Source organism: Artemia sp. Qi Xiang Cuo, chromosome 4 (genome assembly GCF_049724085.1).
Source record: "Artemia sp. Qi Xiang Cuo chromosome 4, ASM4972408v1, whole genome shotgun sequence".
In the NCBI taxonomy this organism is placed as follows: domain Eukaryota; kingdom Metazoa; phylum Arthropoda; class Branchiopoda; order Anostraca; family Artemiidae; genus Artemia; species Artemia sp. Qi Xiang Cuo.
Window position 1 is genome coordinate 10,467,740 of NC_142797.1, and position 18,213 is coordinate 10,485,952.

An 18,213-nucleotide genomic window follows, 5' to 3' on the forward strand; every position below is an offset into this window, starting at 1 on the left:
ACCACAGTCCCCCTTTAACGTTGTTTGATCGGGCTGAAATTTAGAGGATAAGCTTTTCTGGGGCCTAGAAGCTTATCCTCGAAATTCTGCTCAATCTGCTCACTCCTTCCCTGTTTTCCAAAAACCAAATATCAAGTTTTGTGGGGATTTGCTTGCGTCAAAAATAGATTCCACTTACTAAAAAACAATTACAATTTTGTCTCTTTGGTACAGCGGTCGATACTCCTGACTGTCAGGCGGAAGGCCTGGTTTCGATTCCCCGTCAGAGGAAATTTTTTATATACTGAATTTAAAGTTTAAAAAAGAAACTCAGTTTCTTTTTTATATTATTTGAAAAAAATTACGTTTTCTAAAGAGTTAAAGAGGCTGAGTTACAAGGTCAACCCTTTAAGCACCCTGTCGAGAAAGAAAAGAATAATACACAATCATCTAACAGTTAGTCAAGCAATAATAAGTAATAAACTGTTCAAAAACGTGCAGAAATTATTTGAAAAAAACTGCGTTTTCTAAAGAGTTAAAGAGGCTGAGTCACAAGTTCGAACCTTAAAACGTAGAGGGATTAGAAGGTACTGTTGGGGGGCTGCCGCCCCCAAAACCCCTCGCTTTCGCAGCCTTTAAATAAAAAAAAAAATTTTTAACTGAAAGTAAGGATTGACATTAAAACTTAAAACGAACAGAAATTATTCCGTATATGAAAGGGGCTGTGCCGTCCTCAACGCCTCGCTCTTTACGCTAAAGTTTTTATTGTTTAAAAAAAACAATTGTGAGAAAGTCAAACTTTAGCGTAAAGAGCGAGGCGTTGAGGAGGGCACAGGCCCTTTCATATACGGAATAATTTCTGTTCGTTTTAAGTTTTAATGTCGCTCCTTACTTTCAGTTTAAAAAAAAAATTATTATTTAAAGACTGCGAAAGCGGGGGTTTGGGGGCGGCAGCCCCCCAACTGTACCTTCTAATCCCTGTACGTTTTAAGGTTCGAACTTGTGACTCAGCCTCTTTAACTCTTTAGAAAACGTAGTTTTTTTCAAATAATTGTAAAAGGGGCGTCTATTTTCAATTTTTCATGTGACATTGGTTCCATTTTCACCGACATTGAGAATATTTTGAAGTTTTTTGCCTTTCTCTTAAGTATAAATTGAGATTTTACTTAGATTAATTTAAAAACTTTTTCCACAAGGCAAGTTTTTCAAAGAAAAATAAAGAGCTCCATTAAGCCAAGAATGAACAAAAATAAAGTCAAATAATCTTCCAAGCGTAAAACTACCAAAATTACTATTAATAAATAAATGAAACTCAAAACGAACAAAAATTAACATTAGTAGGACTGATATCCCCTATGCCTTCTTAAGACCAGAACACAATTTGCGATTACTGAAAAGAAAAAAACAACCAAACGACCGTGGATTTTCAGTGAAATTGACATATACTGACATCTCTTCGTTAAGATTTTGATAATTTTCAATTTATGAAAGTAAGAAAGGGGAAAACATTTCAAACGTATTTTTTTTTAGTAAAGTGCAAATTGGGTCGAGATTTTGAGAAGGCACGCGGACTATCGGTCCTGAGCATATTAATTTCTGCTTGTTTTGAGTTTGATTTCGCTATCTACAGTAATTTCTGTTCGTTTTGAGTTTCATTTATGCATTGATAGTAATTTACGGTAGTTTTACGCTTGGAAGATTATTTGACTTTGGATATTGTATATCTTTTCAGTTTGACTTCTCTAAAAACCGATTGTATGGGAAAACTATGTGGGAGAAACTTTTTCAACAATTTTTAATCCCGACACAAACAGTGTTTTTTAATTTAATTTTATAGCTTGTGAAGTTGACCTTAAAAATAAAAATTAATATCATTCCCAGAATATTACATCTATGCTCTTTGACAACCTCGATACACTTACACTCTTTATATTTATTTAAATTATAAGAGTAGAAGTAGTAATAGTAGTATCCCCAAAACTTTGAACCTAATACCCCGTGTCGTTCTCGATATATTGCTGAGGTGTCCATAGGCAACCATTTAACATAATGCCTTTTGATTTGTTTTAAGGCAACATTTAGTTTTAAAGCATAATGGGCTAATTGCATAATTCTGGGGGGTTGACGTGCCTAATATCCCTAAGGACATAGTTGCTGGACTGTTCTACTATGCTGAACAAAATAGATGTCACAAAACTTTAACTGGATGCGTTTCAAAAATTAATAAATTAGAGAGAAGGGCTGCTTGTCCTCCAGTATATTATGGTTAGTAAAAAGGGCCGAATATAATTGTTCTTCAATTGGAGGGCAAGATGAAACATTTTCCACTTGTCATATCCAGTAGAAACATTTTGAACAAGTAAAAACAAAAGCAAAACATTTAAAACGAATTTTGTATTCAGTAAAGTGAAAATTATGCTCTGGTCTCGAGAAAACTTGGGGGTTGTCACGACTTCAAATGTTAATTTTTGATCGTTTCGAGTTTGACTCGGTTACCATATTTATTGTATGATTTAAATAAACAAAATACTTTTAAAATGTCTTAGCCTTTTTAACTTTAATAAATTAAAAATAATCAAGCATTTATGGAATATATATCAAAATATGTATACTAAAATTACAATCCAGAGCCATTTTCTTTCAGTAAAATGCAAATTATGTAAAATGGGTTGCCAAAGACATAATTTCCAGACCTTTCAATTACACTGAACAAAATGGCTATCACAACATTTTGATTAGATGTGTTTGAGGAAACGGTAGGTGTGGGAGGGGGGTTAGTTGCCCTCCAATCACTTTTGACTATTAAAAAGGGCACTAGCCCTTTCCATTTTCCAATCGAATGAGCCTTTTCCAAAGTTTCTACAACAACAAATGGCCATCTCAAAATTTGTATCATATTCATTTCAGGAAAATACGAGGTGTGTGTGTGGCGGGGGTTATCCACCCTCTGATCACTCGGAATCTTAAGAAGACCGATAGAACATCTGATTTCCAATCTAATGAGCCCATTGCAGAGTTTTTACGATCACCCTTTCTATATATACCTTATAACCCCTTTGTGCATAACTTATAAGCCTTGCCCTGAGGGCAGTGGGGGTTATCATCCTCAAAGACATAACTTCCGGACCTTTCAATTACGTTGAACAAAATTGCTATTTCAGAATTTTTATTGTATGTGTTTGGGGAAGGAGGGGGGTTAGTTGCCCTCCAATTACTTTTGACTATTAAAAGGGCGCTAGCCATTTCAATTTCCAGTCGAATGAATCTTGTCAGAGGTGTTTGCGACAACAAATGGCCATCTCAAATTTTCTGTCAGATGCATTTCAGGAAAATACGAGGTGTGTGTGTGTGTGTGGGGGGGGGGTATCCACCCTTTCGACCCCTCTGAATCTCAAAAAGGGCACTAAGAATTCTGATCAGCAACCCAATGAGCCCCCTCCGAAGTTTATACGATCACTCTTTCTATATTAACCTTAAATCCCCCCAGGGTATGACTTACAACCCTTATCCTGAAAAATATGTGGAGGGGGTAGGGGTTGTCATCTTCAAATACTTAATTTTCAGACCTTTCAACTACGTTGAACAAAATGGCTATCTCAAAATTCTGATTGAATGTGTTTGGGGAAATGATGGGCGTGGGAGGGGGTTTAGTTGCCCTCCAATCACTTTCGATTATTGAAAAGGGCACTAGCCGTTTCAATTTTCAATCGAATGAGCCCTTTTCTAAGTTTCTACAAGTCCTTCGATGCTCTTGCCTAAGACCAAAAAAAAAAACAAAAAACAATACATTGTACCAACATCGTTCTTTACTTAGGCAGCGCTATTGCTCTACCTATGATAGCTAATTTGCCCCCAGGGCATAACTTATGACCCTTTACCTGAGGGCTGTGGAGGGTTTGTCAGCCTTAAAGACATATATTTGGAACTTTCAATTACGTTGTACAAAATGACTATCACAAAATTTTGATTAGATGTGTTTGGGGAAATGGTGGATGTGGGATTTGCCCTCCAATCACTTTCGACTATAAAAAGGGCATTAGCCCTTTCAATTTCTAATCAAATGAGCTCTTTTCGAAGTTTGTACGACAACAAATGGCCATCTCAAAATTCCTATCAGATGTATTTCAAAAACCCTTGCCTTGAGGGCTCTGGGGGAGTTTTCCTCCTCAAAGACATTATTTTACAAACCATTCATTTACGGTGAACAAAATGGCTATCTGAAAATTTTGATTGGGTGTGTTTACGAAAATGGTGGGCGTGGAAGGGCGGTTAGTTGCTCACCAATCACTTTCGACTATTAAAAATACCTCTTTCAATTTCCAATCGAACGAGCCTTTTTTGAAGTTTTTACGACAACAAATGGCTATCTCAAAATTTCTATCAGATGCTTTTCAGGAAAATACGAGGTGTCGGGGGGGGGGATTATCCACCCTCTGATCACTCTGAATCTTAAAAAGAGCACTAGGACTCCAAATTACGAATCCAATGAGCCCCCTCTGAAGTTTATATGATAACCCTTTCTATACATACCTTATATGCCCCTAGGGCATAACTTACAACCCTTACCCTGAGGGCTCAGGGGGGGGGGGGGGTCACCGTCAAAGACATAATTTCTGAACTTTTCAACTACGTTGAACAAAATGGCGATCTCAAAATTTTGATTGGATGTGTTTGGGGAAATGGTTGGCGTGGGAGGGGTGTTAGTTGCCCTCCAATCGCTTTCGGCTATTAAAAAGGGCACAAGTCATTCCAATTTCTAATCAAATGAGCTTTTTTAAAGTTTCTATGACAACTCCTTCGATATGAAGCGCCCTGATAAAAAAAAAAAAAAAAAAAAAAAAAAAAAAACTTTTTTCCCACATCGCTCTTAACTAAGGCAGCGCTATTGCGCTCCTGGTATCTTTTGGGGTCATTAGCCTATTCACTTCTAGACCTGACATAAAAGACGGACAAACCAGTAAACTTCATCTATTTATAGCATACTCCCGAAAATGTCACATAGATGGGGTAAGGGGCCCATTCCAAGACTAGGGAGGGAGTTACTGTGCTGAAGCCATACATCATTTACTTATTCACTTCTAGGTCCTGGTATAAAAGATAGAGAAAGCTCAAAACAACTGCAGGCTGAAGCGCCATCTATTATTAGCATATCCCCAGAAGTGTCACACAGAGACAAACTAGTTAAAATGGTTGGCAGTAGTATGATGCTTAGTTGTGAAGTAAGAGGAGTTCCAGTGCCTTTAATTCGCTGGGAAAAGGTAGGTAAGAAGATTAAATACGCCCATATGCATTATGCCCATCAGTTGTACTAGATTATGGGACTAGATTAAATACAAGACCTAGGAGATTTGCAGCAGTAGTAGTAAATTATAGGATTATTGCGCAGCAGAATAATTAACTTTAATTTCATTTTATTTTATCCAGTTTCTTTGGTGCTCTGATTAAAGCAGCTCTATTAGCTTCTGCGACGCTGAGTCACAATAGCGACAATTGTAGATATAATTCAATTCAATTCAATTTGTTTAAAAGGAACACAGAAAAAATTACGGAACTTTAGACCCCCACAAAGGATCTATGTCCTTTGAGAGTGGAAGACTGAACATAATTATAAACAATAGCACTAAAATCAAACAAAAGTACAAGAAAAAAAAAAGAAAAAAAACTAAGCAACACTAAAAACTACCTTGCCAATCAGAATATATGAGATAAACAAATTGAAAAGGAAAGATAGAGGGGTAAAAAGGGGAGGAGAGAACTAACTGTCTAGGCATAAGAGGTGGTTAGTTAGCTGTTTTTTAAATTGTCCATAGGAATGACATAAGCGAAATTTAACGGGTCGGGAATTCCAGATAGAGGCATAACATAAAACTGGATTGAAATCTGATCTAAAGGTTTTGGTTTTATGAATGATTAAATAAAAAAAACAAGTTTTTTAAACTGAAAGTAAGGAGCGACATTATAGCTTAAAACGAACAGAAATTATTCGGTATATGAAAGGGGATGTCCCCTCCTCAACACCCCGCTCTTTACGCTAAAGTTTGACTCTTTCTCACAACTTTATTTTTTAAAACAATAAAAAGTTTGACTTTCTCACAACTCTATTTTTTAAAACAATAAAAAACTTTAGCGTAAAGAGCGAGGCGTGGAGGAGGGGACAGCCGCTTTCATATACGTAATAATTTCTGTTCCTTTTTAAGTTTTAATGTCGCTCCTTACTTTCAGTTTAAAAAACTTTTTTTATTTATTTAATTTCTGATCGTTTTTTAGTTAATGCAGCTTTTATTTGCATAAAAATTTTACTTTTCTTTTGCTAAATGGATGTCTTGACAAATTAACTTACGTAACTAACTTCTATATTCGTATATTTTTCTTCTGGCAAACAATACAAAGTTGCAGATTTTTGCAGATATGAGCTTCAAACCTATGTAATAGGGTTTTCTGATACGCTGAATCTGACGGTGTGATTTTCATTAAAATTCTTTCACTTGTAGGGGATGTTTCCCCTCTCTTTAAAAAATCGAGTAAATTTTCTCAGGCTCGTAGCCTTTGATGAGTAATACTAAACTTAATAAAATTTATATATTTAGGATCAGCATTATAAACACATTCTTTTGATACATTTATTGACATCAAAATTTCGTTTTTAAAAGTTTCGATTACTATTGAGCCGTATCGCTTGTTTTTTTATTGTTTTTTTTATTACGTATATGTTATTACTTATATGAAGGGGTTCTCCCCTTAGTCAATACCACGCTCTTTACGTTAAAAGTTAAATCTTTACGTTAAAAGTCATCCTAAAAGACATTTTTATCATATTTTTGACCATGCTGAACAAAATGGCTATCTCAAAATTTTCATCGGGTGACTTTGGGAAAAAAATGAGCGTGGGAGGGGGCCTAGTTGCCCTCCATTTTTTTTGGTCACTTAAAAAGGGCATTAGAACTTTTAATTTCCGTTCCAATGAGTCCTCTCACGATATTCTAGGACCACTGGGTCTAAACGATCACCCCTGGGGAAAAAAAAAACAAAAAAAAACAAACAAACAAATAAACACGCATCCGTGATCTTTCTTCTGGCAAAAAATGTAAAATTCCACATTTTTGTATATAGGAGCTTGAAACCTCTACAGTAGGGTTCTCTGATACGATGAATATGATGTTGTGATTTTCATTAAGGTTCAATAACTTTTAGGGGGTCTTTCCCCCTTTTTTCGAAAATCAGCCAAATTTTCTCAGGCGCGTAACTTCTGATGGGTAGCACTAAACTTGATGAAAGTTATATATTTGAAATCAGCATTGAAATCAGATTCTTTTGATGTATGTATTGGTATCAAAAACCCGTTTTCTAGAGTTTCGGTTACCATTGAGCCGGGTCGCTCCTTACTTACAGTTCGTTACCACGAACTGTTTGAAAATATACATATCATTTCTGAGAGAAAAAGAAACACAAAATTCAATGCATAATTCAGAATTTAAAATATATAATTGTTTGAAGAAATCAGGGACGAGTCCATGAAAATACTTAAGAATGAAACAAGAGGAAAGAAAGATGTATGTGGATTGACCATCCAATAGATTCATGCTTAGCTGGTCAGTCACCTCAGACACTAATTTAATTGCTTTGTTATATATATAGATATTAGTTGCTTTTTATTTTTGGTTTTGGATTTTATTTATTTTTAAGGTTATTTTAGTTTTTAAAATTGTTTTATCAGCGTTGAAGATACCTCATTTCATTCAGGCAAAATATCCGCGTCGTTTTAGTTTGTATCTTTTCTTTCTACTAGCCGTTGTCCTGTTTCTTCCTTCATTGTTTAGAATTCTCTCTTTGATGTTTTTTGTCAACGTAAATTTTTACACTAAAAATGAAATTTTGCTTGGTCCCAGGCTCACTTGGTCCTTGGGGCTACTTGACCTTTTGACCCTTTATTTAATGTAAAAATAAAGCAGCTGAGGGATTGAAAGTCCGTAGATAAATAAGATTAAGATAGTAGTTACCCAAGTGTTTGCTAGTAATCAAACCCCTTCAATCAAAGTAAAATGATAAGTAAAAAGTTAAATTACCAATAAATTAAACGGAATCATCAAATCGTAAACAGATTTAAAATCAGTCTACCTCAATCAAGTGCCGACAGTAACTGGTTTAAAGGCTCTAAAGCAGGCAATAAGAATATTGATGACTAGTGAAAAAAGGCAAATAGTATGCAAAATGTGGGGAATTACGAGAAACATTGCTAAAATCTTGGAATTTTAAGGAAAGTCAAGACATTGGTCTGAAGGGACAATGATATGCTATATTTTTCCTTCTGGCTAGTAAAGCCACAGGGATACAAAGAGGGAGGGTGATCGCACCTCCCAAACGAATTTTTTAAGGATACTTCCTAAATTGTACTATTGAGTACTATATAAGAGAAATAAGGACTGAAAAGTCGATCGTTTTCTGAAATAAAAACAATGAAACATATCAAAGCAATGAAATTGTTCAAAGACGGTGTATATTATAAACGTAAGAGTGAAACGTTTCTGTGCTGTTAGGGAGAGCCCAAGGGAGTGCAGATCCAAGACAAGATGGTTGGACAGTGACAGTGCTGTGGCCTGAATAAGCATGCAAAGGGAGCATGCACTGCTCCTCGGAGACAGAGACACAGATAAAGTGTGCGTAATACATACGTCCAAATCGAATAATTTTATTTCCATTACTGAACTCAAAATAATTCCAGACTCCTTCACCAACGCTGTAAATGTTTCCCTCCTTGCTAGCAGTCACACAGCATTATATGAAGTACCCTGACAATGAGGCCAATTCATCTGCCAACAATCTAATGTCTGCCTCATTTGGTGGTACTGAAAAAACTCATAGTTGTGATGAAGATACCGGCTTGTCATCTATTATAAGGGTCAAGGTAGTATCTTTTTTTTATGCCGAACGGCTTTGCATCCTACTGTAAAGAGATTTAAGAAGCATGTGTCGCCTCATACCAATCGGAAGTCGGAAATTTTGCTTCTCAATTTCTTCAGCCAAGACTGTGTCACTAGTTAAGTTAGTATATTTCACATCTCCCTTGACATAACCTGGTTATACTTTTTTTTTATCACACGTGGAACCTGTTACAGGGCACCATAAGGCCAACTGTTCTTTTTGGCGTACCTCAGCGAGGTCCTTTGCGCGGTAATATTCTTTGGAAGATGCGTTTCCTGCTAATAGGGCTAGGTATACTAGCACCATTTACCACGCCCTTTGTCCATTTATCCTTTTTCTCTTGACATCATATTTTGGACCTGATTTAGTTCTCTTCTAGTCTCATACAGAAAAATGTTGGACAAAAAATCAAACTGGCTCAAGAGTTTGTTGTCCACTGCATCAAATTGCACTGTTTATCTTCTGCCAATCTTTTGCCGCGCCTGCTTTTCATCTTAATTCGGATAAGTTTTGCACCCTTACTATAACTTGTCTTTTTCTCCAGCCAACTGACTAGACTTTTTCCTATTCCTTGCACTTTTTCTTTACTTTTGAGTACCTTTGCCAACAGTACCGGTAACAACTTTAGACATAGTCCCCTCATGCTCAAACATTGTCATTTAAACAATGGGTGCGCTCTCGGACATTGTATTTTGGAGAGGTTTTTTCTCTTTTTTTTGTCCCATTTTTATAGAACCCTTTCACGTTTGTGTCCAGACGCTTAGATTATCCATTCATCTTATGTTGCAAATTTACAACACCGTGATGGTATCAAAGAGCAATAAAAAATATTGCAACTCACCAAATACAACAGGCAATGAGTGTGTAACCTTCCCATTGACTGGGTCAGCTTTGATCGGCCAACGGCTATCGAAGTTTAGTGGCAATCTTGACCTCGACAAAGTTTCCAATGCCTTGCGCAAGCGGCAAAGTGAGCCAGTTGCTCTCCCGTTGCGTTAAGTTACATAGATAGTAAACTCGGCCTTAATTCAATTATTTTAAACAAAATTGTAGGGAGGGGGCAATATTCCCCTTTCTCCTTTTGGCACCGCCGCCCCTCCTAAATTAAGGCTCTAGATCCGTGCTTGATGTAGCCATTGTTTATTGAGACTCGTTTATTTACCATCTACTGCGAAATCACTTGTATTATTTACTGGAATTATCTGTAAGTATTTGTAAATTTACATGTGCCATGATCTACTGTCCACTTATTCTTCTCTAAATCCCATATTTTTGCTTTTATCATTGTCTCTTGAAAATTTCAATTTTTCTTAGTAATGACCTATTCCCGGGTTTTTAAACTTCAAAGAGTTTCGGATTTTGTCTCTCTTTCTTTATTTTAGGACTAGTGAGCCGTCTGGGTTTTTGAGTAAAGTTTTACCACCTTCAGTAAGTTTTCCTCCACCTGCGAAGCTATTTCTTCCACTAGTGTTCCTATGATTTTAACTGTTAATGGGCTAGCTTATGGTCGAGTACGTATTAGTGATAACTAGATTGTTTATGATCGTTCCATACCAAGTCCCTAAAAAACATGATATTGTTCCTGGGACATTGTCTATTTATTGTGTTAGCTACATGTAAAATATATAGGTTTACCACCTTCAGTAAGTTTTCCTCCACCTGCGAAGCTATTTCTTCGACTAGTGTTCTTGTAAAACCTATATATTTTACATGTAGCTAACAGAATAAATAGACAATGTCCCAGGAACAATATCATGTTTTTTAGGGACTTGGTATGGAAGGGTCATAAAACAATCTAGTTATCACTAATACGTACTCGACCATAAGCTAGCCCATTAACAGTTAAAATCATAATCACATCATGGTAAAACGGATAACCCTATTAATTGATTATGCTGTTGTAAATCGAAGACTGGCACTGGCAGGATCAGAACAGTACGAACTGGGGTAAACATAAGTGTTGTTACTGATATTGAAAATAAAGATCATCATTTATCATAAGTAACCTAGTTTGTGAGTCCATAACAATGATCATAATAATAATAATTATTATTATTATTGTTACAGACTCACTAAGTTGAGGCTCAGGCCACAAAGGCCAATTGAATAAACAAACACACACAAAAAACACATATAAATAGCTTTTTGGCTATCGGTGTCTCCTCGAGCAAGAAAAGCTCTGTAAATAATGTTAAGAAGGCCAAGTTTTAGACAAGGAATAAATGAAAACTCAAAGATATAACGAAAACGTTGACCAGTAGTATAGCTTCAGTTACCTGGATAGAATTATTAGTAAAGATAGTTAGTCCAGTGATGAAGTAAAAAGTGGAATAGCCAAGGGGTAATGCTTTTATCCATAGTCGAAAAGAGTTTGGAATATTAACAAAATTAGTGTTCAAACTAAGATTAGAATATTGGAAGTCAAATTAATGACAGCCGTCAACAGCTATCGAAAGCCATCGACATACTTACCTGCGTATATTAATAAGAAAATAAACAAGCCTGTATCAAACAATGGGAAGTCAAATTAATGACAGCTTTCAACAGCTGTCGAAAACCATCGACGTACTCACAAGTGTAAGTTAGAAAGGAAATAAATAAGCATGTATCAGACCATGGGTAATGAAAACATTAAGCTCAACTGATAAAATAAAAGCGAGGTATATTATATTACAAGAGGGATGTAAGGTTACTGTCTTATTTTTAACCCTTTTTTGGGAGGCGGCGGGTCGTGACAATAAAGAGATTGAGAATGGTGCATTAAACTAATGTTGAATATTTTTCGATTTTTCGATATTCTTAATATAGGAAATAAGTTGAGACTCCCATAACATCAGTCGGGGTGTTTTTCTGTGGGGTTAAAATTGTAAAAAAAAAATTTTGCCACAAAAATACCACATGCTTCAAATTTTGCAAAATTTTGGGCTTCGATGCGTATTTTAATTCTTCTAATAAGGCAAGTTGTCCCTTCTGCTGTCTCACTCGTTTTTTGGTGGTCATCTAAAGCGAATGTAAGCTCGAGTGGTAAAATGCTGAGCCACAGCCTTAAGTATTATTTGGTTTTACTTTTAGGACGGAGAACCAATGAGAAGCAGCATTGGTCCACCTGGTAGTTTAATCATAGAGAAAACAAATCGAGACCACAGTGGTAACTATAGCTGTATTGCTTCGAATTTCTTCGGAATGATGAAACACACCTTCATTGTTTTGATAGTGGGTAAGTGAGGATTTATGACATTTTTAATTAAAGATGACTATATTCATACACAGCTAGTTTGAATAACACGGTGAAAAAAAAAAACCTATTTTAATACAAAAGGAAAGCATATGCATACTTAGTAACAATTCTTGGAAAGACATTTATACATTCCAGGATTGTGCTTCATGGAAACTTCAGTAATTTTCCCCAGGGGGAAAGTACTACCAAAATTTGTCTGGGGGGGGGTTCACAGTTTTCAATTGAAGGGATGATCGAGTATTCACACAAGTACTATCTTATTGTCATAAATACCGATGCTAAGAAACGTTTTTAGTAAAAATGGATTATTAAGTTAAAGTTAAGACTTCAAAGAAGCTTACTGGACACAATTTTTATTTAAAAGCGATACTTTTTGATGCATTGGACATACCATTTTTTATTTTTAACATGTAATTTGAAAATCAAGTATATTAATTGTATCAATTTTTGACATAATTATCTCAATTAACTACAACATTTTTTCCAATAATTTTCGAGAAGAAACAAAACTTTGAGAGAAGTTAGCTGAATTTCGTAATCAATTTTGTTTACAAACGGGCTGAAACTAATGAAATTTATACAAAGTGATTTTAGATTCCAGGAGAGGTTACTAAATATAACCTCTCTTGTAAGCTCTAGTCATTTATTTCAATACTTCTTTTTTTTTTCTGTCATGGGTATATTTTGGCAAAGTATCCTTTTCGTTTTCGTATATGATTTGTAATTGCATTCATAGTATTTATGTTTTGCTGAATAAAATATAAGAAAATAATAATGGACAAAACAATAAAAATTAATTATGTAATTAAGACTAACAGAGAAGGACAGGGAAAGACAGAGAGATGGAGATAAAAACTGAATGATACCAAGGTTGAAGCTGAAGCCTCTTCTGGCATCGACAGGATTACCAGTCTGCAAATAAAGCATGAAGGCGTTTCTCAAACAGTTCGTGGTAACGAACTGTAAGTAAGGAGCGACCCGGCTCAATGGTAACCGAAACTCTAAAATACGGAATTTTGATACCAATAGATACATCAAAAGAATCAAATTTTAATTCTGATTTCAAATATACGTAAGTTTCATCAAGTTTAATCTCATCCATCAAAAGTTACGCGCCTGAGAAAATTTGGCTGATTTTCGAAAAAAGGGGGAAAGACCCCCTAAAAGTTATAGAACCTTAATGAAAATCACACCATCATATTCAGCGTATCAGACAACCCTACTGTAGAGGTTTCAAGCTCCTATCTACAAAAATGTGGAATTTTCCATTTTTTGCCAGAAGAAAGATCACGGATGCGTGTTTATTTGTTTTTTTTGTTTTTTTTTATTGTTTATTTTTTTTCAGGGTTGATCGTATCGACCCAGTCGTCCTAGAATATCGTGGGAGGGCTCATTGGAATGGAAACTAAAATTTCTAGTGCCGTTTTTAAGTGACAAAAAAAAATGGAAGGCAACTAGGCCCCCTCCCACGCTCATTTTTTTCTCAAAGTCACCCGATCAGAATTTTGAGATAGCTATTTTGTTCAGCATGGTCGAAAATATTATAACTATGTCTTTTAGGAGGACTTAATCCCTCGAAGCCCCCAGGGGGAGGGCTGAAATTATGAACTTTACCCGATGTTAACATATAGTATTGGTTATTGGGAAGTATACAGACGTTTTCAGGGGGAATTTTTTCTGGTAGTGGGGGGTGGGGTTGGGTTGGGGGTTATATGGGAGGATCTTTTCATGAAGGAAGTTTTCATGGGGTAAGGGACATGGCTATGAAGGGGGCGCCGGATTTTCCATCATTATTTAAAACAAAAATCAGAAATTAAACATAAAAAACAAGTTTTTCAACTGAAAGTAAGGAGCAACATCAAAACTTAAAACAAACAAAAATATTAGCTATATGATTGGGTTCGCCTTCTAGTCAATGTCTCGCTCTTTAAACCAAAGATTTTTTAGTACTTTCATAAGAGCTATTTATTCTAATTAACGGCCTTTGTGATTAAGAGGTCATTTTTAAAGGGTTGGAACAAAATGCGAACTCTAGCTTAAAGAGCAGGGTATTGACTACGGTTACGTAAGTTAATTTGTAAATTAAGTCAGAAGCCAAATTAACGACAACAATTTAGCAAAAGAGAAGTAAAGTTTTTACGCGAATTTTGTTTACTTATTCAATGACGGTGAGCCAAAATAAAAGCTGCATAAACTAAAAAACGATCAGAAATGAAATAAAAAAAAACAAGTGTTTTAAACTGAAAGTAAGGAGCGACATTAAAACTTAAAACGAAGAGAAATTATTCCGTATATGAAAGGGGCTGTCCCTTCCTCAACGCCTCACTCTTTACGCAAAAGTTTGACTCTGTCTCACAACTTTATATTTCAAAACAATAAAAAACTTTAGGGTAAAGAGCGAGGCGCTGAGGAGGGGACAGCCCCTTTCATATACGGAATAATTTCTGTTCGTTTTAAGTTTTAATGTCGCTCCTTACTTTCAGTTTGAAAAACTTGTTTTTTTTATTTAATCTCATACAGGATTTAACTTTACTCATCCGGATGATCCAAGCCCTGGGTATTGTTCCTTTGTTGTTTTGAGAAGGAAATAATTCATACCAATTTGTCAGACCTAATCCTTAAAAGGAAACACCCTTCCTAAGTGTACTTCATTCTAGCCTATTATCATTTCATCTTCTGTATTCAAACTTTTTGAATGTGTTCTTATAAATAAGTTTGAGAATAAGCGATACGTTCTATTTCATAAATGTGGCTTCCAGTATGGATTGGCGTGTTCCGAGACACTTTCTGCTGCTGCCACTTTGCCAGACTTTTTAGTTCTCCCCTATGTCTGAATGGACTTGATATCAGTTTTGCCTTGGACGCCCTTGATTATGCGGCAATGTTTGTTTTTGCCGAAAAAAGTGGCGTAAATCATTACCTTATTAAGACTTTCTGTGATATGTGCTATTGCCTTCAAATTCATCAGCATATTGTTTTCCAATAATCCAAGAAGCATCCGGCATCCTGGAATAAAAGGATTGCTGTCTGAAAAGAAGCCGGTCAAGGCCCAGTTTATTCTTCTGTTCTGTGTAACAATTAATTTGTTGAGTCTTGTGAACATTGCTCGTCTTCTTATATTTTGATTGGCATCAATGTCTCTCCTGCTTCATGTATGGATGATATATTTAACAACAGTCGAACTATTGAACATTTTCAGAAACTTTCAGAAGTTCACAAGATTAATACCTGAAGCTTGATCTCGAATTTAGCACAGGAAATGTAAGTTTCTCGGTTTAAAATGGCCCGAAAGTAGCCCTGTCCTAGACCCTTGCTTCCTCTTTGGTTCGGCCAGTAGAAAGTATCATGTATCTTTGCCCTTCAATTGGTTACATTCTATTCCACGTCAAATACATCCTTCGTTACCGCGAAATAAAGCTTCAACCGCAATCTTCTAGCACCTCTTTTCAATTCATTCACCATTATTTACATTTTATCAGTTAAGGGCTGGGCATACGTAGCTGATTTCAGGAACCGATTTCCAAATCAGCGCCGATTTTAAAGGTAATCGGTGTCGATTTGAGGTTGAAAAATTTTCAACAGATTTACAAAATCAGCGCTGATTTTCATCATGATCATCACCAAAAAATAGGGATACAAATAAATAGTCAGCCAGAGGTATCTGTGGTGAAAGACCCGACTAATGAGCTTGAGAATTAAACTGAGAACTAAGTTAGGATTAATCAAGTAACTATTAATAGACTCCAGTTGACTATTTGTGTCCATGATTTTTTGTTTTGAATATTTTGCGCAATAAATTTTTCTTTCAACCAAATTTTTCTTACCGCTATCGCTTGTCCACTGATGCTGAAATCAGTTCCCGAAATCAGCTACGTGTGCCTAGGCCTTTAGTGTCACTCAGGCAGCGTTGTCACTCTGACGATTTGGGTTTTACTAGTTTTGGGCGAAAAAATTTACTAGATTGGCTTCCGTTTTACTAGATGTTGCCAAAAACGTGCGCGTGTTCCCGCGTTCGCCCCGCCAACCGCAATTGCGGGAGAAACCTATTAAAAACTTTTTTCATCGAAATTAAAAAAAAAATAAAAATTATCTAGTGCGTATTTTTTTTTTCTGCTTGTGCGACTCTTATCATATCTTAATATGATTTTTTTTGGCCATTCGGCTTATTTGCTTTCAAATATGTAAGAAATGTGTTCCTAGTTATTCATTAGGTCCAAATAGTTTCTTCCAGACTCCTAATTTTCGACAGGCTCGGCCTTACTCCATAGTTTAACCAACTTTTCTGAAAGTTTTTTGTTTCATTATAAACTTACAAATAACCTTCAAAAAAATTTAAGTTGAAAAAAAAAAAAACAAAAACGACCACCAAAAATGAAATTCTAAGTAAAAAACAATAATAATAATAAAGCCCGATTCGACAGACCAAGTTCGACTTTTTCAAAGCTTAACCGCCGGTCCGGCACCCTCTTCTGTTTCCCAGGGACCGGGTTCGTTCGCGTTCATCTTCCATTTTCTGCATCTATCTATCAGAGTGGGCGGAATCTCCCACTCCAAAACACATCTTGTGTCTCTGAGGCAGAGTTGCTTGGACTGCATGAGAGCTACAACTGTGTTGATATTTAATTGGTTTTGTCCATTCGCCTTGATAATACTTAAACTGGAAAACTGCCGCTCTGCACCAGCTGGAGCATTGGATAAAGCAGAAAGGGTCAACGTAAACTTGGGGAACACTCTGAACCTGGCTTTCCCGTTACCATCTTTCAGTTTGGTAAACATCTTCCAGAACGTAGGAGGACACCAAATCTGATTCTGATACTATTTCTGAAAGAAATTCGCTTTGAATTTGGATTTCTACGTACTCACTATTAAGGTCCTCCAGCATCTTCACCATTTCCCTTTCGGTTCTGCACTCTGTAACAGCAACATGTTGAAACATCTGTAGAAGAGGTGAAAGCGACATTTTCGTTGCTCATAGCTTTCAGCGGATCCAGAAGTTCTGAAGATGTAAGAACAGGTTCATCCAGTCTTATCCTAGTACGAATATTCTTATTAAGTTCAATAAGATAAGCAAGGCAGGCTTTTCGAATAGCTTGCACACAGTGACGTCAATCTTCCACTGACAGGCTTGCAAGGTGCAACTCAGTATTCATCCCAAGTCTAACATTTTCAAGCTTCAAAAAGTTTCCAGGACTGCTCACGTTCAGGGAAGTAAAGTTACCTTTGAGCTTCTCAGGACAAAGGAAACACAGCAGAGTAGACAAGTAAAGCTCATGGGTACGTCTCAAAATGCAATAAATCCTTGTTCCACATGACTGGAACTCAAGGTTGAACTTTGCCAGTATATACGAGGGGAAGTACAAGTAGGCCTGATTCACGCCTATATCCATCGCACTTAGCAGCTTTTTGGCTTTATCCCTTGCAGAGCTGTCTGACGATGTTAGGGACAACTCTGTCAGATAGAAATGCAAGGCTAATCTGTTCAAGTTATCTGTTAATTCTGGCTTCAAGCGACAACCAGCGCGTGTTGCTAATCTGCAGAAGTCTGTGGTTGGCAATTTCACAAAACTCCTGGAAAACCTTCAGTTCCAACTGTCTCTTAGGGCTTGCGCTTATGAAGTTGATGAGTTCCTTCACGAAAATTTCGACTTCAGCAGGTAAGTGCTTCGCTGCAGAAAAAGCACACGATGCAGCAGTATGGCAAGTGCAACCAAGGACAAGCAGCTGCGGATTTTTACGCAGCAGCTGGGCTCTGAGGCCGTTTTTGTGCCCCATATTGACCAACGCATTATCTAGACCAAGCCCAATCATATTTTCTAATGGAACATCAACTCTCTTAAAGTACTTTCTCAGATCCTTTTGCCCACTTGCAGTTGCGTCGTCCACCTTTAGTAGTGCCAGGAATTCTTCCCTCACGGTATTCTCACTGTCTACATACTTCACAATAACAACTAGGGACTTTGTATATGATCTGTCTGTGATTTCGTCGGTGATTATTGAAAAAAGGTTCTTCTAAAGAACATATGCTAAAGTGTCCTTGCCATGAAATCCTATAACATTTTTAATAATGCCAGTCAATT

At 36.4% G+C, this 18,213-nt stretch overlaps 1 protein-coding gene across 3 annotated transcripts in view; it reads left to right on the forward strand.

Moving 5' to 3' along the window:
- The window catches only part of LOC148952773 (fibroblast growth factor receptor-like 1), a 217,272-nt gene that overhangs the window by 131,763 nt on the left and 67,296 nt on the right, over positions 1-18,213 (forward strand). For all 3 annotated transcript variants that reach the window (XM_089088081.1, XM_089088080.1, XM_089088082.1), the window contains exons 5-6: positions 5,062-5,237; positions 11,971-12,115. In XM_089088081.1, coding sequence (XP_088944207.1) covers positions 5,062-5,237; positions 11,971-12,115 — 321 coding nt within the window. The remainder of the gene's footprint in view (positions 1-5,061; positions 5,238-11,970; positions 12,116-18,213) is intronic.